Raw genomic sequence first — 25,944 nt, 5'->3', positions numbered from 1 at the left:
CAAATTAATGACTCTGACATAGTTTATTGCTGGATTACATGTTTCAGTGGTTATAGAGAAATCTGATGTTTATATGTTTTTTTATTAGTAGTAGGAATTATGTATGTGTGTGTGTGCATGTGTGTGTGTTTATACACTTCACACAAATACGTAAGAGTTCCACAAAGCCCTTACTCTTTCCTGCTTCTAAAAATACATGGCATGATAAGTTAAAAAACAAACAAACCCTAAACCCCAGATTTTTTAAAAACCTGCACCTGACTTCTTTTTAAAGTGAAAATTTAAAGTAAGTCATAATGGATTTCTTAAGATGTGTATGTACTTAAGTTTCTCACCAAAGCATGATGTGTAGCCTGATTCCATGCCAATTTTACTTAGAAACAATTCCAACTTAAACCTTATCTAAGGGTTCAGAAAGGGGCTTACCTGAATGCCTGAGTGGAGAATGTAGGCTGCCTTCCACCATTAGTTGTTGCTTTCTTTGTGTTGCCAATGCTGGTCCAAAAAATGGAGATCATGTGCTGTTCATGACGGATTTTTATGTGATCCAGAACCCTGAAAAATAACATATGTAGTACATATTCTCCTTTCCACACTGTTCTCAGTTACTATCAATGTGAAAAGGGTAGTGAGCGGGGAAAACTAGCCTAGTTCTTTTTCTCATGCACTTGTTTTAACTCCATTTTAAACAAAGCAAAAGGCTTAAGTTCTGTGATACCTCGGTCTGCATACAGCATCATACAGTATAGTTCTGCTTGCACAGCAAAACATCTTCCTTTCCTCCTCTTGTTACTAACTTATCCCAAATATGCTCTGGAATATCCTCAAGTCTCTGCAGCTGATTTTTGGGAACATGTGGATGCAGGATGATCTCTGCCTAATGGGAGTTAAAATCCTTTCCATCAGACTCTGTTGGATATAGTCCATACTTAAATGTGTATTAAACTTGCAAGTGATTTTTGCCTTACATACTTTTTGGAACATCAGTGTAAGTGGCATAACAGTCTACTAGTAAATATTTAAAATGTGGTATGCTTAAAATCCTTATTTTCTTTTTAAAAAATTGAAATAGTTGAAACTGTTTGAAGCAAAATTTTGCCTTGCCCTTGGATTTGTCTAGGAAAATGAACTAAAGCATCATGGAGAAAAAGCTGTGCATGTATAATTTATGAAGCTTCCAGATGAAATCCACTGTACCCTAATTTTTTCAATTAGAAATAGTTTAGAAACGGAAGCCAGTTAAAAATCTGTTAAAAAGACTGTCTGGGTTGTGTGTGTGTTTTTAAAAAACAACAAAAATCCTGCATTTCCCAGCATAATTCTCTTACAATTTTACTTCCCTGCATATTTTCTTAAAATACCATTTTTGGCTGTCAAATCAAAATGAATTCCCATCACCACAAATTAGCTAAGGCTGTTCCTTAATTTTGTACGTTCCCACTCCTCTGAATTTTTTTCAATAGGTGCACTAGGCCTTCCAATGAGGGGAATGAGCAACAATACCCCTCAGTTAAATCGCAGCTTATCACAAGGCACTCAGTTACCGAGCCACGTAACGCCAACAACAGGGGTACCAACAATGTCACTTCACACGCCTCCATCTCCAAGCAGGTATTTATTGACAGCAAATATTTCTGCAGGGCGTTCTCAGATATGCTGGATTTTTAATGAAATATTACTTTGGATTCTGGAATTTTTTAAAGGAAAATGTATATATATTCTAGAGCAGTACAATGGGTGCTGGGGGAAAGCTTCTAATGCAGTATTGATCACCACCTACAGAAAATACTTCACAGTTAAATCACAACATCTATATAATTAGTACAGAGCTCCTAGGATATCACCTTGAACTGCTGTCTAACATACACTATTTTAATAATGCAATGCAGCAAAAGGTGAATATTATTTTGAAATTTGAATGATGTTAGTATATTTATCAAAGCTATGCATTTGGTTTGGCAAGCCCTGTTTCCTAAAGTTAATATGTAGCTTTCATAGACTGTCTCAGGCTTGACTGTTAATGTGATCATTTTTTTTAAAAAGGTGTTTAACAGAATTTGGGAAGACCTGCATGTGAAAGAAATGGTGGTAGTCATGGCCAGTTAAGATGGATAGTAATGAGCTAGATCTTACTCTTTGTGTGCCTTCAAGTCATTTGTGACTTATGGCGATCCTAAAGCAAACCTATCACATGAGTTTCTTGGCTGGATTTGGTCAGAAGGAGTTTGCCTTTATCTTTGGCTTCCTCTGGTGCTGAGAGCATGTGACTTGTCAGAGTCACCCAGTGGGTTTCCATGGCTGAGTGGGGATTCAAACCCTGATTTCCTGAGTCATAGGCCAGTGTTCAAGCCATTACACTATGCTGGCTCTCCTATCTTAACTCATCATCCATCTCTTTATGTGAATTTTACTTAGAAGCAATCCTGAAAAGCTGTGATGTATAGTCAGGCTACTTGTATGACTAGGTTTTGACAGCCTGAAAAGAATTTTATTCAGCTGAACATATTCATGTCTGTTGGCTCATCTTTTTCAGGGGTATTTTGCCTATGAATCCTAGGAATATGATGAACCACTCCCAAGTCGGTCAGGGCATTGGAATTCCCAGCAGGACAAACAGCATGAGCAGTTCAGGATTAGGCAGCCCTAACCGAAGCTCACCCAGTATAATCTGTATGCCAAAGCAACAACCCTCTCGACAACCTTTTACTGTGAACAGGTATGATGGATTCAGTATTGCTAACTGTTGGTGATTGTAGGGTGAGCAGAATGTATGCTAGATTTTTATCTAAAGGCTGAGGTGGGTAAATCTTTTATGGGGAAATAAATTGTTCTGTTTTTAAATGTTTTTATCATGTTTTTCAGCTGTACAAATAAAATCTATGTATTGAATGAAATGTGTTTGAATGATAACATAATATTTAATACTCAGAGCTCACTTTCAACAAATTTACATGGAGATCAGGGAGTTGTAATAGCCTCAGTTAAGTTGCAGGGGCTGCCCCAGTCCAGAGATACATGTGGTGAGCTCCTTATCTGTGACAGGTTGGCCTTCCTGTCAAACCTTTTGGAAGCATTAAATATGGCCTCTAACACAAATGGAGCCTTGTGCAAGTGTTACAAGGATATTTGGACCCGATAGTTCTGTCATGTATGGTTGAAGAAACTGAAATAAAAAAGGCATATTTTAAACAAATGCATTCTGGTCTTCAGTCTTGTTCTCATCTTTTCAAAGTAAGGGACTAATCCTTTCCTCTGGCAGTAGACTACTTAGATTCAGACTCTGATGCTTGTTAACTTAAAATAGCATTTAACACACAAATTTTGTGTCTATATAATTATGTGCAAGATAACATGACAGTACCTATACTTATAAGTAAGAGGAATATTTTGAATTAAATATTTAACTTGCAGGATAATAAAAAAATAATAATAAATTATTTGTGTTTCCCCGCCTCTCCCAATGGATCGAAGCGGTGTTACAGGCTACTAAAATCGAAATACATACAACAATCTTATAAAACACTAAACAGTAAAATGTAACATCAATAATTTATCAAACCATCAGACATCCAGGGGTAAGGGCAGAATATCATTGTCAGATAGGGCATATCAATTATCACTCATGGGGGGGGGGGAGTTTGGTGAAAGAGCACGGTTTTAAGTCTCTTTTTAAATGTTTCCAAGGGGGTCATAAGGCAGAGCTCATCAGGAAGGCTTTTCTACAACCTAGGGGCCATTATTGTGAAGGCCTTTTGAGATGAGGAGACGTATTTGGAAGATGGTGTTTCCAATAGATTCTTGCCAGATGTTCTGAGTGTGCGGGGCGGATCATATGGGGAGATGCGGTCCCTCAAGTAACTCGGGCCCAAGCCATGTAGGGCTTTATAGGTAATAACCAACACCTTGTACTGTGCCCGGAAGCGAATGGGCAGCCATTGAAGATCTTTCAACTTAGGTGTTATATGGTCGAATCTAGATGTACCGGTGACCAATCTGGCTGCCATATTTTGTACTAACTGAAGCTTCCGGACTTGGTACAAGGGTAGCCCCGTGTAGAGCGCATTACAGAAATCTAGACAAGAGGTTACCAGAGCATGTACCACTGTTTCAGGTCCCTTTGGCCCCAGGTAGGATCGCAGTTGGCGTATCAACCAGAGTTGATAGCAAGCACTTCTGTCCGTCACATCTACTTGAGATGTCAACTGCAGGGACGAATCCAGAAGTACTCCTAAACTGCGAACTTTGTCCTTTAGGGGAAGTGTGACCCCGTCCAGGACAGGTTGATAAATTTCCTTCCCTGGACCTGGAGAAACCTATCATGAGTACTTCCGTTTTCTCTGGATTCAGTCTGAGTTTGTTTTCCCTCATCCAGCCCATTACCGACTCCAAGCAGGCATTCAGAGGAGAGACGCCATCCTCAGTCACTGCATCAGGATGTTTAAGTTAGATTATCAGAAGAATAAGTAGATATGTGATCCATATAAGTACTAATAAGTATGTTATCAGATTTTGATGTGAGGATGAACCTGTGCTTGTTTGGATGAGGTTTTTTTTATTATTATTCCACTTTTGGTTTGAAAATAGTTATGATCATTTTCTGGATGCTACCTCTTCCTTAGGCCTTAGGCATAAAAAAGCTTGTATAGATGGTTTTTATCAGTGTATATGTAATAATGTCCCTTTTCCCTGTGCAATATGTTTCCAAAAACTCTTTATCGTGGATTGAATCTTTTAACCAATATAAAACTCATTTTATATTTGTTTGTTTTGTATAGGAGAGCTGCAGTATTGATATCTCTTCTTTTGTGAAATATGTCACTCATATTTCTAAAAGACATAATTTGCAAAGACAGTGTTGGTATATCTCAGACTGGGTGGGGAAATTTCAGGCTTATTGCATCTGCTTTTGTTTTTTAGTAGAGACTCAAATGAGAACTCGGCACAGAAGTCTCAAAGAATGCTTTAATTTGTTTTTAATACCAGAACTTGAATACAAAAATCTACTCTTGGTTACTCCAAGCCTTCTTCATGTTGGCAGTATATTTTGCAGGGAGGTGATCATTGTGTTTTTTAACTAAGTGGGATTCAGAAATTCTTAATGGTCTACTACAGCTCATCCAGAGAATGAGTTGGGAAAACCCTGGGTATGTATCTGCTACATATGTTAAATGGGACTTGTTGTAAAACCAATTTAACCAACGCCAAATAGATGGAAGAATGAATTCAGAAATGGGGGGGCAGGGCAGCTAGAACTGTATCTTATTAGACACTTACATTTCTAGCAGTTCCAGGCTGCTCATTTCTAGAGTAGTGGCTTGTGAATCTGTCATCATAAAATTCAAGATATACAGTATTTGGAATATATTTCTAGATAATATAACAAAACAAAGTTCCTTGTTGCATGTGATCTGTTATGGATAACAAGTAAATAGCTTTCCTTTTACTCTCATGGTTGTTTTGTCCCCAAAGACAGATATTGGGGATAAACCAAATGACAGACTGCCTTGAACTAAGTGAGAAACTGGTCAAATGAAAAAAAATACAGTTAGTAAAAGCAAGGGTCAGGAAGACAGATGTGAATATGAAAATAGTTCTTTGCTTATGGATATGTCTTAAGTCTGAAATAACTAAAATGCCTTCTTTAAAAAAAAACACATACTGATTTGTTTTCAGTATTATATGTGTTCTCACTGCTTCCTGGTGAGGTTTTCAATTTCCTTTGCTGTTTTGAGGCCTTGCTTGGGTGATTATGCTTTGCATATCCTCAGAGTTGCACTTCATATATTGTTCTGTTCGAGAGTTTTCTTTTATCAACAATGCCAGTCTAATATTTCTTCATGATAGGATTTGTTCCAGACAAAGCAATCTTGGCATCTACTCAGTGCTAATATAAGTTTTTATTTCTTGGCATTAAGTTTAAAATTCCATCCATTTTTCATAGATGCCAGATAATTCTTTAATATTTGTGCATGATTATACTATCAGATAATTGTGTGTGATTATACTATCAGAGGATTTAGAATTTTGGATCTTCTTCTGGATTACTCAGGTTGGTTGAGTAACTCCATGTGATCTTAGCTGTAGTCAGTAGTAGTTCTTCAAGCAATCACAGGTGGGTCGATAGATTGAATTTCTTCAAGCTCAAAAAAGTCTGAACATCTAACCACTTTCCAGTTGGAGGCAGTTAGCTTTTTGTCTGCTAAGCCAATATATTCATAGAATATATTGATCAATTCAGTGCTAACAGTATTGTGTATCATTAAAAAAAATCTGGGTGTTTTTTCTTGAGCTCATTTATTTATTCACTTATAAAGCAAAGCTGTATTTATATAATTCTGTCATATTTAAAATGATTCATTGTAAGGTATATTATAAAAGATAGAGTAAGGTGCTGTTTGTGTATTCTTTTCTCCTTCCATTTCCCTCTGGTTAAGATACAGTAATTTAATATATTAAATTTCTCTACCTCAACCCTTTCTTTTTTCTTTTTTCTTTGGCTTATATCAGTATGTCTGGATTTGGAATGAACAGGAATCAGGCGTTTGGAATGAATAACTCTTTATCAAGTAACATTTTTAATGGAACAGGTAAGCTTATTTTAAATTTGTACTTCTGAGCCTTTCCAGGAAACATATTTAAATATATTTTAGTCTCTTTTCTGATTACAAAATTTACGTAGGAATTCCTAGGCTCATAGACTTGACTCCAGTTTTCACTCATACCAGCACAAGAGGAGGACCAGACTTTCTCCAGTTCCCTTTGCAACCTGTGGTGCCCTCTAAAAATCTATTTGGAAGGTTTGAGGATGATCCATAATAGCTTGGGAGATGGCACAAAGACTACAACAGGGAGGAGGAGTTCACGAATATTATCTCTGGATTAAGAGATTCCCAGAAATATTTTTTTCCTTTCAGAGAAGACAAGATCTATGTTAACTCATGCTGTTTGTTCATTCAATTTCAAAAATCTTAGATTCAGAGTGCTTCTTCGAATATGGATTTTAAATACATCTATAATAGTCTTCTGCTGTGTTTGCAGCCCTCTTTCAGCATGTTAGCTTTAAAAAGGTCTTAACATCTAACCATCTTTGCAGTTGGAACTAGTTAGCATTCTGCCTGTTAAGCCAATATATTCAACACAAAATTTATACTAGTGAGTAGTGGCTTAAGTGTTTGACTACAACTCTGGAGACCAGAGTTTGATTTCCAGCTCAGCCATGGAGAGCCACTGGGTGACCTTGGAAGAATAACACACAGCCTCAGAAAATGTGATAGGTCACCATAAATCAGAAATGATTTGGAGGCACACTACAGCAACATAGTGCTGAAATTGTAAGTATCTTGTTTCCAGACAAAAGAGTAGGAATGGGGAAAGTGGGTCATACCTATTTTTTTTTTTTTTTTTTGGTGGACTTCAAGTGCTCCTCCATTTTCATTTTAAAAAAGTCAAAGTGCTCTTGGTGGGCAGTTTTTGCTACTCCTGCGCCTTGGAGTATTCGAAGCCTAACAGGGTAGGGCTAATGGTTTTAAGTTACAACTGAGTTGATTTTGATTGAACATATTGCAATCAACATGTACTAATGAGTAGATTTTGATTGGACATTGGAAGGGATTCCTTGCCAGATTGATTCAGCAATGGAACCAATTGCTTATAGAGGTGTCAGGGTCTCATTCTCTGGATAGCTTCCAAAAAAGGCTGGTTATCCACCAGCTGAGGATGGTTTAGCTAGAGCTCCTGCATTGAGCAGAGGGTTGAACTCAGTGGCCCTGGGGAGCCCTTCCAACTCTTTGATTCTGTGTATAAATGTGCATGTGATTGTACTGTGAATCTCCTTTTCTATTAAGAGTGTGGGACTGTAACCTTTTCTCCATTTTAGTATCTCTTGTATTTAGCAAATTACCAGTTTGCGGCTATAAGAGCGTTTAGGACTGAAGAGGGGGTATAGATACTGTAAATAAATACATTATTATTTTATGATATATTGTTTATATCAGTGCATCTTAAACTGTCTGATGTGGGGGACCAGCAGTTTATTTTTTCAATGTGCCAGGGATGCCCTCATTTGGAGTATTTATCTCCATTGAGAATTGTTTCTTTCTTTCTGGGAAACTCACCAGAGTTTGGCAACCAATAGCTCAGGGACTAGCACTGTTCTACTGGCTATTACGTTGAGTATAACTGATCTACATATTTCATGCAGAATGTTACTATAAATTGTAAAGTACTCAATCTCTTTTTTTTTTAAGATGGCAGTGAAAATGTGACAGGACTGGATCTTTCAGATTTTCCAGCACTAGCAGACAGAAGCAGAAGGGAAGGAAGTGGGAATCCAACCCCATTAATAAACCCTCTGGCTGGAAGGGCACCTTATGGTGAGTGTTCACTTTAAAAGCATTGGAAATATATCAGTTTATCATCACAGGGCATCATGGTCTGTTAAAAACAGATTTTGTTAAACTTGCAACTGAGTTACTTTCCCTTTTGTTGTGAAAGAAACTTAGCATTCCTGTAAGGAATGGAAAATGATGTTATGATTTTTAGACTGCAGTTCTTTAAACACTTACCTGGCAGCTAGCTTCTTAGAATTCAGTGTCAGTTTGCCTTGTGAGAGTTTGTTTCTAGTATTATCCTTATTTCTTTGTGATCTCTGTGACTCACACAAACCACAGTACTTCAGACATCAGTACCAAAATACAAAATACACAATACAAAAGAGTCTGAATTCATAATGTCAAGGATGCCCTCATTTGGAGTAGTTTAAGAAGAGAGAATTGTCAGATCATTTGTGCTGTATATTTTCTTGCTTCATCCACTTGTTTCACTTGCACAGTAATTTGCAATTACTTATTTTTTAAATATTGTTGAAGGCAAATGCTTTGTCTCTGAAGTAGTAATCATTGTTGTAACAAAGATTGCTGCTTTTTACTCCTAAAATTCCATATTTCAAATCTTGAATGACTTGGCCTACTTTTCTGAAAAAACTTTTTGTCCAGAGGGTATCTATAGTCACATTTACCAGTTAAGCACTTGCAGTTTTTATCTTGAACATAATCACTATAAATAATTTACAGTGCAGTAGATTGTAGTTAAACAATTTTGAATACACACACACACACACACAATTCACTTCATCATGTTTCTTATTAAGCAACTTGCTGTTACTACTGGTAAACATTTGTTCTCTGACAAAATATTTTCTTTCCCCTATAGCAGTGATGGTGAACCTTTTAGAGGCCGAGTGCCCAAAATGCAATCCAAAACCCACTTATTTATTGCAAAGTGCCATGTCCCTCTGTCTTTCTAGTAACAAACTCTGGCAAACTCTGTGCTGGGGTGACAGCACATGTGCCCACAGAGAGGGCTCTGAGTGCCACCTCTGGCGCGTGTGCCATAGGTTCGCCATCACCGCCCTCTAGCTTAACAATGTATTAAAAGAATGGACTTAAAGTCCAATGTACAAAGAGTCCATTAGTAAACCTATACAGTGCGCCCACGTTATACGCAGGCGCACTATACATGGATTTGAGCGTATGAGTTCAAGCCGCATGGGAGCGCACGGGGCGTTGTGTCGCATTCAGATGGATGGGGGCACGTGCCACTGCGCACACGATCTCAAGCATAGGCAGAATTTGCCTTACGTGGGGGGGGGGGGGTCCGGAACGGATCCCCCACATAAGGCAAGGGTCCACTATATTCATAATCATTTCTGCAAACTAAGGATATATTTTTATTTTATCTTGCCTTTCTTCCAAGATTAGGATGTAGACATACTTTAGACACTGTTTATATTGTTGTTATTTTTAATTACAGTATCTAACCTTTGCTGATAATAAAACAATTAAATTTTGGTGATAAATTTCAGTGATAAAATGAGCTCAAATTGGCTTACAACGTGGAATTTAAAACAAGAAATAACAACAAGTCAGCGCCCTCCCAGCTAGCTACCAAAGTGAACAGCAACACAAAATATATTATTAATATGGCATATTTATCTTCAACACAGTTGGAATGGTAACAAAACCAGCAAGTGAGCAAACCCAGGACTTCTCAATACACAATGAAGATTTTCCAGCATTACCAGGCTCCAATTACAAAGATCCAACATCAAGTAATGATGACAGTAAATCTGTAAGTTTCTCCTATGTAAAAGAGAAAATAATTTAAAAAAAGAAAGAAATGTTTTTGAATCTGTTTAATTTACTCTTAAGCAATTTGTTCATATACCCCTATGCTGTCCCTGGCAGAAGGTATCCTATGTATAAACGTCAGCCCTTTGTTATACAACTTTTAGAAAATAATGTATTTATATTATAATTAATATTTGTATCTTGGAATACAAAATTCTTGTTTTTCATTCCTCAGCTCTTTGGGGTGGGCTGCTAGTCTTCCCAACAGGCAGGAGAGGAAGGGCTTTGTGTAATCAGAGTTGCATATTGCCAGGAGAAGTTGCCCCTCTCTCTCAGGAAGGAGATGAGAAGGCAGCAAGATATAACCCTCAGCAACTGCCAGCATTGCCACTAACTCATTGTGCCCAATCAGGGGCTGGTGGTGGCAGACTTTCCAGAAGAAAAGGGCCCAAAGAGAAGGCCTCTATTTCTCTCAAGATTTTAAAACACAGAACAACCTGCAGGATGAGGTGTGAGTGGAAGAAATCTTATGTAGTTTCTTTCATACATTGCTTGTTTCCTGATTCTGGGGATGAGAGGGAGAGGAGTGTGTATATATGAAGGAAGAGACCACATTTACTTTGAGAATCTCTAGTCCCTCTGCTTACTTATTAGGTGAGAGGGGAAGGGAGTTGGGAGAGATGGCTGCTAGAAGCACTGGTTGCTAATCAGATAGTGTGCCTTGCAGCTTGTTGAAGCTGGAGAAAACTGAGCTTTTTAAGATGCTTTGCTTCTGTGTTGGTGAATGTGGGGAGGAGAGAGTAGGGAAATGAATGGGATAGTTTTCTGTAGCTAGCAAGGTACAGGAGTGGCTGATGTGTAAATGGATACATACAGTCGCTGTGTTCTCCTCTCCAAACCACTGCCAGGCACACATGGCTCGCTGGGGTGTGAGAGGGAACATCATTTTCTTTATTTTTCTAGTTTTTTGAGAAGGAGGCTTTGCTTCACCGTCATGAGGAAACCTTTATTAGCTCTCATCAAGCCAGTTATGAAATCCCAGACAGCTGTTTCTGAACAACTATTTCCTCACCCCATTTATATATAAAGAAATACGGTCCGATTTTTTATACATGAATTCAAATGTCCAAAAAAAGTATACATTTCAAATATCAAACCTTGATTTTCCATTTTTTATAAGGGACACCATTTTGCTATGTCATATATTTAATGGGACTTGAGCATACACAGATTTTGTTATCCACGGGGGATCTTGAAACCAAATCCCAGCGTATAACAAGGGTCCACTGTATCAGCATATTGATCTTGCTGCAAATTTCATTCATCTGTTTCATATAGATTGAGAATGCTATCTGACTGCAAGTCCCATGATTTCTTATCACTGTATGTTGGTTAGGGCTAATGGGAATTACAGTAACAGCTAGTGGAACACAGATTGCCCATTCCCAGTGTAAATGTTGGGAGCATCCAAATCCACCTCTGACATAAAAAGCTAGCAATAGAAAGAGAAAATGAAGAAATCAGTATGGCCATATACATATCCAACCAGGCTCTTTATTTTTGCAGCTTAAGCAGGCATGTCCCCCCCCCCATGTTTTCTTGGATGTCATTCCTCACATACATTTTTTTTTTTGCACTAGAATTTGAATACATCAGGCAAAACATCTTCCAGTGCAGACGGACCTAAGTTTCCTGGAGATAAAAGTTCAACAACGCAAAACAACAACCAGCAGAAAAAAGGGATCCAAGTGTTACCTGATGGTATGAGTAAATCTGCTCATTTTTACTTCTGAATTTTCTTACAAAAATTTTGGAATTTTTTATTATTTTTTATTTCCATACAGTGAGGTTAATCTGGTGGTTTGTTTGACCAGGTCGAGTTACCAACATTCCTCAAGGGATGGTGACAGACCAATTTGGCATGATTGGTTTGTTAACATTTATCAGGGCAGCAGAGACAGATCCTGGCATGGTACATCTCGCATTAGGAAGTGACTTGACAACTCTAGGTCTCAATCTCAACTCTCCTGAGTAAGTTGTTTTCATCTTTAATTCTGTTTATAGTACTTAAAGTAATCACTTGACTTACCTTGAACATCTAAACTTGAAAGAGAGTTTGCTAAAGTAAACTGAAAATGTAATTATAGTAAAGCAAATCATAATAATACATTTAGCTTCAGGGTTTTAGAGTGCAGATGCACAAGCTTTCTGTAACTCAGAATCCCTTTTTAGTTCCCTCCCATTTTAAGGGTGGTTCATTACATCATATAGCATTTTTTAAAAACACAGCTTCAAGGATGCAGTTGTAGATGGCATAATTTCTTTTGTGTATTTGTATTAGTTGTACTACATTGAACATGATCTTTATATAGCAATATGAAGATGACAATTTCTTTTTTACTTATTATGTAATGGCTGCTTTTCTTGAGTCATTTGTTTGGCTGAGCCTCAATTTATATGCCCTTATTGCTCTATGGGATTTATATTGTTCGTCAGATTTCACAACTTGTGCAAGCGAAGCCAGTCTTAGCTTTGATCTTCTTTGAGGAGATATATTCCTTACTAAATTTATAGGCAGGGTCAGTGGTACTCAAACCTTTTACTCTTGGGACTCCCCTTTACATCTACATGTGGACGTGCTTGCCCCAACTCCTACCCCCACTTGATACAGTATATGCATAAAAATATTTTGTTTATTTAGTGTTCGCCTCCAACCCCTCTCTCCTCACCTTTTCGTTTTCTAGCCTTGGCACCTGATTCAACAACTTGAATTTAAACTTTCAATGCTTACTTGAACCTTTGTTCCTTTTCTTTTCTTTTCTTTTCTTTTCTTTTCTTTTCTTTTCTTTTCTTTTCTTTGTCCCTGAGTGGGGGTAGATTGTGTCATCAGCCTCACAAGAATGTCCAGTCTTGGTAAGTGTCAATCATTTGTTCTCTGTGAAGCTGAAGACACAGTCCACAACACATGGGATATATCCAAGCCACCAAATCTTAAGGACGGTCTAAATAAACTGTTGATTCACAAGAGCCTGGAAGACTGCCCTCCCAAAGGCTGCTTGACTAGATCTGAATTTGACTAATTTATAGTGCTTCGCAAAAGTTGACGGTCCTTGCTAGCCTGCAGCCTTATATATGTTCTCTATGGAAGCTGCTACTCTATAGGCTGTTGTTGTTGCCAACATAAGAAGTTTGGGAGGAGGAGGAGGGATCAGGACCTCCAAGTCTCATGCCCCCCTACCCCTTGTGCAACTTTCACCCCCCTTCCCAGCCCTCCCCCCCGGGTTTGAGAAGTACTGGCAAGGTAATAAGGATGTAAGAGAGTATGACAACTATGTAGCCAAAATGAAGATAAATTCTTCCTTTTATTGAATTTATCTGCTGTGTATGTGATAGAACAGGATATGCATCTTTTATTCACATTTTGGACTGTATCAGTGAACATGATGGAATCTCTGTGCTACATACATGAAGGCAGTAGTCTGTTCACTGGTGTGAAACAGGGAATACTCCACCTGTAGTATTTGCACTGCTCACATAGACCTGAGCTAGGATTCCTAGGACCTGCCATTCTCACTGCATCTCACCATGGACCTATCATTCCAACCACATCATTTCATTCTTTTCTATCTGTGGAAAAATCACCTCTTAATTTCTTTTTATTTTATTTTATTAAATATTAAGAAACACAATCATAAAAACCTTAACAATCATAACAAAGGGAATTGCCCCATCATACAATTTGTTATTCCAATTGTTTGACCTATTTCAAATAACGATGATGGCCATCCTCTCCATTTCTTCTTACAATTCCATCAATTTAGTACCTTTCCTTATTCCTTTCTCTGTTATCTTCTCTTACACATCCTCAATCTTTCCTGTCTTCTTCTTCCCTTCCCTCTCTCCTTATTCTTTCATCTCTCATCCTTCTTCCTCTTCTTCTCCTACCCTTACTCCACTCCATGCCCTCGCATTCACCCTCTAAATCTTTATTCTTTTCTTTACTTACACTTCCCAACTCACTTACTCTAACCTTCGATCACTTTTCATTTACTCTCTACATTCATACCTTACTTCCTTTCCATCATCTGCCAATTTATCTTTCCCTCTGTTGTTAACTTTCTATTACTATTATCTATTGCAAATCTCACCTGTTTAAGTTGTTACATATACACAATTCGGTTTTTGAAAGCTTGCTCTTATGTATTGATAATTAATTTGTCTTATTAAATTCATATTGTTACTATTCCATTTCCTTATTTTCTTTCATAATAGTCTGGCATTTATACGTTCTTTCTCTCCTGTACTGTACTAGCACTTAAGGAGATATATTTATTATATGGTCTGAGAGAAAATAGTAATTTAATAATTGTTTGTTTAGCCATAATATTTCATGCTGCTTATTTTACTATTTTGGTACCTTTACAACATCCTATCTTGTTAAGTTATGAATATTTTGTCATAGTTGCTAAGAATCTTTTATTTCTTTCCTTATATACTATAGTTTCTCTATTGTTTTCTTTATATTAAAGTTTCTTTTATTTCTTTTCCATGTTGTTCGTTACCTTTGCTGTATATTCCCCAAAAACAAAAAAACAAAAAACCTTCTCACTCTTCCCCTTATTCTTTCTTACTGCTCTCACTTTTTTTTTAGATTTTACACATTTTGCTTAAATAATTGCCCATTGGTTGCCAATCATCTTTTACCTTATCTCTTTGTTTTCCCTTTAGTAACTGAGTCAGCTTATCCATTTCCATTGCATCAATTAATTTTAATAGCCGTTCATCATTATCCGGGACATGGTCAGATTTCCATTTTTGTGCTAAAGCTAGTCTTGCCATAGTAATCATATAAAAAAGTATTTTCCCAAATCTTCCTTCCAAATCTTTATCCATCATGTTCAATAGGTAGGTTTCTGGTTTCATTTGAATATTTATATTTAATATATCCTTTATCATGTTATTCACCATTATCCAGTACTTTTTAACTTCACTGCAGGACCACCAGCAATGGTAAAAAATCCCCAGTTATTTTTTACATTTCCAGCATAAATTATTTGAATTTTTATGTATTTTTGAATTTTTTACTGGAGTCATATACCCACGAAAGTACATTTTATAGCAATTCTCTCTCATGTTTTGTGAGGCAGTGCATTGTATTGTTTTTTAAATTAGTTTATTAGGGTCTCCAATTAGAATTTTATTTATTTCAGATTCTTCAACCTCAAATCCTACTGTTTTATTGTCCATTCTATGCCTTTCTTTAATTTGTCTATATGGGAACCAGTTTATGTTGTGTCCTTCTTCTCTCAGTTCCTCTTGTGTTTTCAGCCTGGTTAATCCTTTTTGTCTTGTTAGTAATACTTTATACGTTAACCAATTTACGTTGTGTATCATGAAAAATCGCCTCTTAATTTTAAAGGGCAGTTAAAGCTGCATATGATGCAGGAGGAAGGCTTGTGACCAAAAGTAACATCATTAAGTCTTCCCTTTCTGTACAGAGGTAATGGATTCTAACTGTCGAATAGGGTGGGGAAAACTGTCTCCCATTTAATTTTTAAAACCAATAATGCCTTCTGCACTTTTTGGGAGTATGGTGAACAATTACGCCATGGACACTTTATTTCACAACTGGAAGTGACATCTTCAATAGAAAAGAGCCACCTCCCACATAGTGAAATTGCTACCTACTGTATACCCCATAGAGGGTGCAGGGGACATTTTTAGTTTAAAAAATGGGGCATGCAGTCCTCTAAGGTGTAGGGGTCAGGACGGAGAGACCACCAATAACTCCCTTCTCCTACTATAGTAGAATGCCAGTTTGCTGGGCTGGACTGTGTTTTAAATAAGTACAGTGGGACAGATTGCATCTGCAGTGTAAGAAGGAAACTGACTAAGCTGTTATACAGTTGCATTATAAAGGCTTTAGAACTTAAGCAGGGGACATTCACAGTTTTAGAAGCTGGTACTTCTTACTTTTTATTGTTTAGTGGAGAATTGTGTTTGTTTGCACTTCCATTTTAACAGAAACTAGATAAACAGTAGTCCCTGCATAAAAATCATAGCTTTCTTGGAGTCTGAACAGTTATTCTTCCTTTTTCTGAATATAGCAAATACCAGGAATGCACCATTCCTTTCCAGGAAGGTAGTAGCATGATAATTCTAGGCCTGGGGTGTATCACTAATATAAGGAGTGACCACTATGATCAGGCAATTCTGTGTGATTGCCAGTTGCATATGTTACCATTGATATCTGGAGCCATCCTACATGAAATCAGTTCTTCAGTGATTGAAAAACAAAGTTGCCTAGATAATGTGTGAATCTGGCCTCTGTATTTAAGTGTCAATTAGCATTGTTAAAAATAACAGAAATGTTGGGATAAAGATGGATCTTTATCAATTCAATCCATCCTTTTCTCTATGCAGAAATCTTTACCCTAAATTTGCATCACCATGGGCTTCTTCACCTTGTCGACCTCAAGATATAGGTAGGGTTGACTACTGAGTCAGTAATTGTATTTTTAATATAAAGTTAACATTCTTAAGTGAGGATCAGTGTCATAGATTAAGAATTCTCTCACTTCTCTTTCCTTTATCTAGATTTCCATGTTCCATCCGAATACTTAACGAACATTCACATTAGGGATAAGGTGAGTATGTCTTGTTGTCCCTTTGTAAAACAAATTTAGAAGTTATTTTTTAAAGATGTTTTGAGAATTAGGTATGTATAATAGCAGAGGGTTTGAACCATGAAGTTTCCAATTAAAATCTTGTCTCTGCCATTATGCCACTAGGTGACCTTAAGCAAAGCACTCTTCCACTCTTGCCACACAAACCCTCCACTGTTGCAGAAATCTGAAGTTGAGGGTGGACATACATTTTTTGGTGGGGGGGGCGGACATTCCAATGACACACACCCCTAAAGTGGCCAGAGGTTGCTCCAACGCTGCAATTGGGTCCTTTGGACCAGATCAAAAAGGAGTCGGAATATTTAGGCTCTCACAGCATGCATCTTGGGATGACAGGCAGTGGCCTTCTTTGAGAGGAGTGGGCCATGTGGTCATGGTTGGAGCAGCCTCTGACTGCTCCTGGCAAGCTGTCTGTTTCGCCCCTAAGATAATGAAAGTTAAGCAGTTTGAACACTCCAGGTAATAGTTGGTAATTAATATTATTTGTGTTTAGATGCCTTTGACAAATACAGTATGTGTCTCTTCAGTATTATTATGAAATAGAAGAGTGTATTTAAAATGTGAGGCATCTCTCTGAACAGTTAGGAATTTTTTCCTATTTGTTTTTATAGAAAATGGTCACAACAGTTCTCAGTTGAAATTTCAGGAGAATGGATTATATAGTTCTTTTTGTTACTGTAGTAACATTTTTATTAATATAGTAAATAGTATTTATGTATGGTGTTTCTTGTTATTATATGGCTTATTATATTAAACAAAATACCCAAACCAGGTTTGATGAGTTCAACAAATTTTGAATTTTGACTTCTAGCTTAGATTAAATTCTTCATTCATTTCCTAGCAAATAAATTCAGCAAAACATTTAGGCACATATAGGTAGTACACAGTTCTGTGATCTAAACAACTAATGCTACTCATATAAATAAATGGAATAGTCTTACAAAATTGTAAGACTAAACTTTTGTTCTTATGTGCTTCCAAGTCATTGAATTATGGCGATCCGAAGGTGTACCGTATTTTCCGGTGTACAAGACGACCAGGCGTATAAGACAACCCCCAACTTTTAAAATTAAAATATAGGGTTTGGCATATATTCACTGTATAAGACGACCTCCTCTTCATTTAAAAACATCGCATGCAGGCAGCCCCCTGGCCTACTAAATGGCTGAGTTAAGGGGGCCTGGCGCCTACACGCACTGGCATCCAGGCCTCTGGAGGACCCTGAAAGCCGGCAGCAGGCTGTGCGCACGTGCGCAGGCATCCAGACTTTCGGAAGCCTGGAGGCCGGCAGCAAGCTGTGCGCGTCGGCTTCAAGGGACCAGGGAGTCCTGGAAGGTAGGAGGAGGCTGGCGGCGAACACAAGGCTCTCTAGCAGCCTCAGTGGCTGGGCTTAACCCTGCGTATAAGACAACCCCCAATTTTTAATGCAATTTTTGAGCGTTAAAAAGTCGTCTTATATGCTGGAAAATACGGTACTTGTTAAGGGATTTCTTTTGCAAGATTTGTTCAGTGGAGATTTGCCTTTGAATACCTCCAAGCCTGAGAGAGTGTGACTTGCCCAAAGTCACCTAGTCAGCTTTCATAACATTTAAACCACCACACTACTTTAACTCTCAGATTAAACCCTTGGTATCTCATTAATTACAGTGACAAAAACAATGAGGTAAAAAGGAAGAAGGCACTAGAAGGAGAAGTAACTTAGTTTATTTTATTGCTAAGAAAATAATTGGCAGCATACTTGGCGACCAGTTTGTAAACTAGCTTGTCTGTTGGAATTAGGCAAGAGTTCTTAATATTTGCTTAGTCCCTTCAATATAGTAGGAACACATGTCAGATTGGAATTTAGTGCCTGTATGCAATCCTCTTTTTAAAACATGTTTGTTTTTCCCTTTACAGTTGGCTGCAATAAAGCTTGGCCGCTATGGGGAAGATCTGCTGTTTTATCTCTATTACATGAATGGAGGAGATGTATTACAGCTATTAGCAGCAGTAGAGCTGTATGTTCAGATTTTAGTTAAATTTATATGGTGGGTGGGGAAAAAATATTTTAACTTTTTTTAAAAAAAGTTTCATTGCAAACTACTTTATATACCACATGTGGGGGAATTTCATCTCAGCAAAAAGGACCTTCAATATAGACAAGGTTCTGTTTGTAGATTTTTTTCACCATCTGTGCTTAAAATGGTAGTTGACATCTTCATTATCCAATGCATGTGGGTGTGCACGTGTTCAGCAGATGATAGGCATCAACCACCCATTAATATGAGGATGTAAAGTGTGTATGAGAGTTTGTTCAAATATGTGCATATTGATTGTAGCAGTAAGCATTCAGCCTCCCACTTTAACTTCTAGGCTGGGAACTTTATCCAGAATCATAACCAGGAGCCTGAAATCTCTAAACCACAATCTAGGATACTGTATATAGTAATGAGATTTACCTATATTGTAAGAGAATTCTTTGTGTAAGATTCTGGAGAAAAAATATTTTATTACTTTTCAGGAACTTTGCTCACAAATTTCTTTGATGCACAAACTTCCTTTTCAAAAAGGTCATGTTATTGTGTAACATACAGTAAAACATTTAGCACAGTATTTTTGGGAAAAGACATACTGATTTTTAATGTTTTTTATAAAATGGAAATAAGTCCAATTTAACAACATCTTTTTTCTTTCTGGCTGGATAATGGTAGATTTAACCGAGATTGGAGATACCACAAAGAAGAAAGAGTATGGATTACCAGGGCACCAGGAATGGAACCAACAATGAAAACCAATACATATGAGAGGGGAACATACTACTTCTTTGACTGTCTTAACTGGAGAAAAGTAGCTAAGGTATTTGTTCCTCAGATAAATATAAAATCTGCATGCAAGATAGTAGACATTTTTTTCTGTTAATTTCCTATGTTTACTTCTGGGCATGTTCCCACTAGTACTAGTGTCATTAAAAAAAGGAACATTCAAAACTATGCTAGTAAGGATTTTGTTTCACACTGAAGGCTAAATCAAATTGTTAGTCCCAGCTAGAGCAGAACTGTTGAATCACTGTAGTGGAACCTACATAAGTATTGACTTCAGAAATCCCATTCATTTAATATGTCTTCTGTAGCTGGGACTGACAAATTAGCCTTAAGAATTGTAATTACATGGATAGAGATTCTTTGGGGGTGGGGGTGGGGATGGGGGAAAGTGGATGAATTAGATGCTTGCCAGCATTTGTTACCTCGGGTCACTTACAGTTCACTGTGTTTCTGTTCTGACCATTACCCATCCTTCACATGCCTGAGATAATAACTAGACATTGTGAAAGAAATCAAAAGTACAGTATGTCAAAATCTTGAAGTTCAGTGGGAGTTTTTCATCCTCTTCAATTTATTTCAGCCTTAGATTAACCATGCATTGTGATTCAAAGGTACTTAGAAGATTGTGTTGGGGAGAAATGTTAGTACAGTTGGCCCTCGGTATCCACGGGGAATTTGTTCTGGATCCCTCTGTGGATACTCAAATCCCATTGTCCTCAATGGTAGCATGGCCACATGGCCGTGCCACCTTTGGGAACAATGGGATTCCCTGCCCCCAGCCACCCAAAGCCTGCCTTGCTGCTTTCACTGTGACAGGAGCTGCCTCTTCCTCTCCTCCCCCCCCCCCCACTGCCACTTACTTCCTCCTCCCTCTCCCCCTGGTACTGCTGCCGCCGCCCCTGATGCTTCCTCCTCCTCTTCCTTCCTCCTCCTCCTCTTCCCCCAGCCTCTGCTTCCTTCCTCCTTCTCATCCTCCTCCTCTTCCCACAGCTGCCTCTGCCTCTTCTTCCTCCTCTTCTTCCGTCTCCTCCTCTTCCTCCTCTGCTGCTTCCCCTCCCCCCCATGTGGACTTGCCTTCTGTGGATGCTGGAATCCACATATGGCAAGTCCACAGATATGGAGGGCCTACTGTAATATAATTATGAAATCCTTGAACCAATATCATTTAAAAATCCAGTTTAAAAAAAACAAGCCACAAAAGCATTGTGATAGGGAAAGGACTCTAAAAATAGTAGTTCACTGTCACTTTCTGTGGAGGTAGAAATACCCTAAATACCACATCTTGTCTAATCTTGGAAACTAAACCAGGTCAGTTCTGGTTAGTACTTGGATGGGAGTTCATCAAGAAATACCAGAGGTGTTTTGCCAGTTTCTTCAGAGGAAGAAACTGGCAAAACCACCTCTGAGTATTCCTTATCTAAGAAAACCCTATGAAATACATGAGATTGCCATAAGTAAACAGGTGGCTTGAAGGTGCATACACACACGCAGAAAATTTTATGTGGTTTGTGTGTGTGTGTGTGTGTGTGAGAGAGAGAGAGAGAGAGAGAGAGAGAACCTTGATTGAAATGTAAGTGTGAATTGCTGTTCAAGTATAGCAGCAATATATATAGAGGGACACATGATTCTCACCCTTGCTTCCATACTACACCCTTTGTGTGAGCAAAACCTTGTCTTGAAAAATCATTGTACTAAAAGCAAAAGAAAAAAGTCTTATAGGTGTTATTTTTCAGTGTTCCTCTGAATTTTCAGTTGGGTAAAGGAGGAGGGTCTCCATTTAGGTCTTTTCATTTGATGTTGTGAATTGAGATTTTGAACTTAAATGAATACCTCATGAAAGACTGCATGAGTGCTTTGAACTATGTTGGGAAGTACAGACATTTACAGTTGCTGTGTGGCTTGGGCTGCATTGGCTACAGTGAGGGTGTGCGTGCAGAGATGTTGCTGAAATTAGGTGGATGGGAAACTATTGTATTCAGAGAAGCTGTCTTTGATCTGAAGAAACATCCAGACCTTAGAATCTGTGCCGACCTTTCTTTGGCATGGCATTCAGATATTAAGTTCTCGCTTTCTTTATCCTGGGTGCTACATTTTTATGGCTGGGCACTAAAGTCAATTTATGTGTGCTCTTGATGCTGTAGATTCATTGGCTCTCTTTGTTTTTTCTGTACAGTTTCTTGCAGAAATATTCACTCTTGTTCGATTGTATAGTTACTACCTGTAATTGAAATGAATTTAATATTGTTGACACAATGAACACTAAACACTGTGAATGTGCAAAATATTTTTGATGTTATGCAAAGGTTAAGTAAACAAACACAAACTAACATTTGTTGATTGTATTAGCATTCATCCCCTTTGCTGTGACATGCTCAAATAAGGTCTGGTGCAACCTACTGCCTCCAGAAGCCTCATAAATATTTGAAATGGAGTCCACCTGTGTACAATTGTAGTGGCACATGATTTCAGATTAAAGACACATGTTTCTGGAATTTGTTGGAAAGCATATCTAAACTAATAGCATCATGAAGACCCAAAAGCTATACTAAAAACATCCCAGAAGCACAAATTAGAATTGGGTCATTTTGAAAAAATCCAAATCAATGGTAGAAAAAGACTGTCTGAATGTTCCAAGAACTGTGCTTTATAGAAGAGTAGCAAAACAAACCCATATCTATTTGAAATTTACAAAAAGGTATCTGGGAGACACAGCAAACATGTGGGAAAGATTATCTGGTCTGATGAGACAAAAATTGAACTTTATGGCCTTGTCACAAAATGCGTGTTGATTGTCCTAAGAACACAATTCTCACAGTAAAGCATGATGATGCTAGTGTCATGTTGTAGGGATGCTTTTCTTTGGCAGGAGCTGAGGAACTGGTCAGGACTGAGGGAAAGGTGAATGGAGTCGAATACAGGGCAATTCTAGCAGGACACAGCTGTTATTGATTCCTGGCAAGTATTGATTGAACCAACAAGTGCCAGTTTTTGTTTACTTAATTTTTGTGCCACACTAAAAATATTTTGCACCTTCACAGTGATGAGTATCTTGTGTACATCATGTGATAGCAATGCTATTTGACTTCAATTTCAGTTCCAGGCTGTAACACAACAAAATGTGGAAAAGTCAAAGGCACTATATATTGATGCTTTTTTTTTGTCTTTTGTTTTGTATATTTCTCTTTATTTTTAATTTTATTAATGGATCAAATTGTTAGCCACCTTGAAAACCTCTCTCAGATATAGTGGAAAGTAATTACTTGGAATAAATAAATTGCACACTGAGATTGCTCAGTTCTCTCTCACTTTGACACTTTTGTACATACCACAAAATCTGTATAACCCCTTCCAAAAATACCCTAGCTTCTATACAGTTTTTCCTGAAAAAAGAACTCATTGGTTTAATACTTCAGAGGCAGTGAACAGGCCAGCAGTGGTGTATATTATTTCATAGATAACACAATGTTTTCATATTCAGCCATTGAAAGTTTTTGACCAGTTAATAATACAGTTGTCACTCTATGTATCCCATTTCACTCTGATCCCACCCTCACAACCATGTAATTGTTTTATGTGTACCCAAGGTTCAAATATTGTACTCTAAGCATCTGAGGAAGTGATTATGATCCTTGAAAGATCATTTAAAAATAAACCTGTTAGCCATAAAGGTGCCATAAGTCTCCTTTTTAATATTGTTATTGTTATTATTGCTGAAACAGACTAAATGGCTACCTTTTTGAAATCAGTTTTTTCAGCATGGAACTCTTACATGTTACGAGGGTGCAAGGGAGATTATTTTTTTAGAAGCATTGACAATGCAATGGAAAGCTAATTTCTTATTTCATAAACTTTTGACATAAAAAGGTTTTATGGCTATAAATATAAATTTTGATTCTTAATTCTGAATCACCTGTGTTTTACACTATGGACAGTCCCGTACTGTACTCGCACCACATGATGACAAACTTTATATGCTAGAGTTTTTCTGTAACAGTTAACCTATTTCTTCATTTTTAGTCCACAAGTAACTAAATTTGTGCCATCAGGAAGTGTTTTATTTTCCTGTAATAGGATTAGGAGGAAGTGTAAGGGTATTTATTATTCATTCTGTCCCTAGAATAAGCCATGTATATTTGCATAGCGTGAAAATGAATGTTGATTAACTTTATTTTGAAATACAACAGGGGGAAAAGGGTAGACAGACAACTTGGTCAAGACAAGATCTACCAAATTTATTTGTAAGATACAACATTTTTCTTTGCTGTAAGATATGTTATCAACTTAAGCCTATAGAATTTAATGGGCCATCTGCTAATAACAGAATACTCACTTTTTTATTTTACTTGTAGGAGTTCCATCTGGAATATGACAAATTAGAAGAAAGGCCTCATCTGCCATCCACCTTCAACTACAACCCTGCTCAGCAAGCCTTCTAAGACTTTCCTTGTCTTGGGGTATGGCTGTCTCAGCACAATACTCAACATAACTGCAAAACTGATGTGGCTCAGGCATCCTGGTTTTAATTCCTTTTGAGGATCTGGCAATTGGCTCATGCAAAAGGGTCACCATTTGAAGTCCTGCCTTACTAATTATGTGCTGCCCAACAACTAAATTCATAATTTGTTTTTCTTTAGTTTGAGCAGGGTCGGATTTTTTTTTTAAATTTTTATTATTATTATTATTTTGCCAGCAGACAAGCTTGAGTCTGTAAAGACAAGCAAGTACACTGACAAAGTTTACCACTTAGTTTCCAAAATGTAAAAGAGAGAGAGAGAGAGAGAGAGAGAGGAAAAAAGCAGAAATAGACAATAAAATTTGCATTGTTCATTGTAGCACTCTTGGTAATAAAAAAAAATGTTTGTGCATTTTTATGTGAAGATCCTTCTCGTATTTCATTTGGAAAGATGAGCAAGGTCTGCTTCCTTCATTTTACTTCCCCTTCAGTTTTTGAAAAGGCAGTTCTCGCCAACTTAATGCAAGAATATCTGACTGTTTAGAAGAAAGATATTGCCACAACTGTTGGTTCATTTCCAAGGTTGTGTGTTACTGAGCTTCATCTTTCCAGAATGAGCAAAACACTGTCCAGTCTTTGTTACGATTTTGTAATAAATGTGTACATTTTTTTTAAATTTTTGGACATCACATGAATAAAGGTATGTATGTACGAATGTGTATATATTATATATATGACATCTATTTTGGAAAATGTTTGCCCTGCTGTACCTCATTTTTAGGAGGTGTGCATGGATGCAATATATGAAAACGGGACATTCTGGAACTGCTGGTCAGGGGACGTCTTTGTCGCCCTGTGCACTAAAGGGCCAGATTTCAGCAGCCAAGGACATCCATACCCAAGTGAATGTGATGGGACTTAACGAAGTGAACTGAGACAATTCACTCTGGCTGTTTGAACAGCAGCGTTTCATAGGAAGAGAAAAAAAAAGATCAATCTTGTATTTTCTGACCACATAAAGGCTTCTTCTCTTTGTAATAAAGTAGAAAAGCTCTCCTCACTGCAGTGTTGACTTTGATTTGAGATTGTGATACCGCTCCTTCAGCAATGAAAAAATATATATTAAAACAGTTGAAATATTAAACATACAAAACTATAAAGTAATTGTGGCACTTAAAATGAAGAGTCTTTTTGCTGTTGACACTTCATTGAATAAGAATTGCATACCTTTTCACTGTAGGCTTGAACTCCTGATCAAACGTGTTGTCATGTCAGAAAAGGCTAAGATAATAGAACAATGTGTTTTAGCAGTGGGGTTGGATAAGATGTGCAATCATGGAAGATGGTCCAAAAATTCACATTGAAATAACTTTCTTTTGTCATGAGTATGTTGTTTTAAATTTTGAGAACAGAAGCTACTTTTCATTTGATGCCTACTTTTTCCCCTGAAGGTTCAAATCCAAATAAACCAACATGAATAACATTTTACTTGTGAAAGACACTGTAACTATTCTCCAGACAGAAAGGGGATGGGATATTGTGATTATATTGCTATCACGTTTTACAAGTTGGTACAGCAAATTGGAAATTACCAAAGTAGTAACAGCAAACTATTGTCAGTGAACTGTTTAGTTTTTAACCTTTTTGTATGTAGCGCAAAAGAAAATTGTTGGCTTTTTTCTTGAGTGACATTGGGAAATCAGCTGCTAATAACCTTGCTATATTTCTATATCAGGTGTACAGCAAATATAAATTCTACATTTTATATGTATTTTTGGTTAAAATGCCAGACATAAAAATATAAATGACAACTGTCATTATTATTATTATTATTATTATTACTATTTAAAGCAAAGTGCTTCCTCCAACTGAATAGA

At 37.4% G+C, this 25,944-nt stretch overlaps 1 protein-coding gene across 7 annotated transcripts in view; it reads left to right on the top strand.

Moving 5' to 3' along the window:
* CNOT2 (CCR4-NOT transcription complex subunit 2) overlaps positions 1 to 25,127 on the top strand; it is a 75,658-nt gene extending 50,531 nt beyond the window's left edge. For 3 of the 7 annotated variants that reach the window (XM_089524127.1, XM_089524122.1, XM_089524126.1), the window contains 13 exons: positions 1,464 to 1,611; positions 2,534 to 2,716; positions 6,508 to 6,587; positions 8,247 to 8,372; positions 10,004 to 10,128; positions 11,768 to 11,888; positions 12,002 to 12,158; positions 16,551 to 16,612; positions 16,725 to 16,774; positions 18,710 to 18,810; positions 19,504 to 19,648; positions 23,799 to 23,852; positions 23,964 to 25,127. In XM_089524127.1, the coding sequence (XP_089380253.1) occupies positions 1,464 to 1,611; positions 2,534 to 2,716; positions 6,508 to 6,587; positions 8,247 to 8,372; positions 10,004 to 10,128; positions 11,768 to 11,888; positions 12,002 to 12,158; positions 16,551 to 16,612; positions 16,725 to 16,774; positions 18,710 to 18,810; positions 19,504 to 19,648; positions 23,799 to 23,852; positions 23,964 to 24,050 (1,439 nt within the window). In that variant the 3' untranslated portion in view covers positions 24,051 to 25,127. The other 4 variants (XM_089524128.1, XM_089524123.1, XM_089524124.1 and 1 more) reach the window with 3 other exon arrangements.
* The last annotated feature ends 817 nt before the right edge of the window (positions 25,128 to 25,944 follow it).

Source organism: Sceloporus occidentalis, unplaced genomic scaffold (genome assembly GCF_023333645.1).
Source record: "Sceloporus occidentalis isolate IW3139 unplaced genomic scaffold, rSceOcc1.0.p SCAF_5, whole genome shotgun sequence".
Lineage (NCBI taxonomy): Eukaryota > Metazoa > Chordata > Lepidosauria > Squamata > Phrynosomatidae > Sceloporus > Sceloporus occidentalis.
The sequence above is the reverse complement of the archived record's forward strand: the minus strand, read 5'-3'. Positions and strand labels throughout refer to the sequence as shown.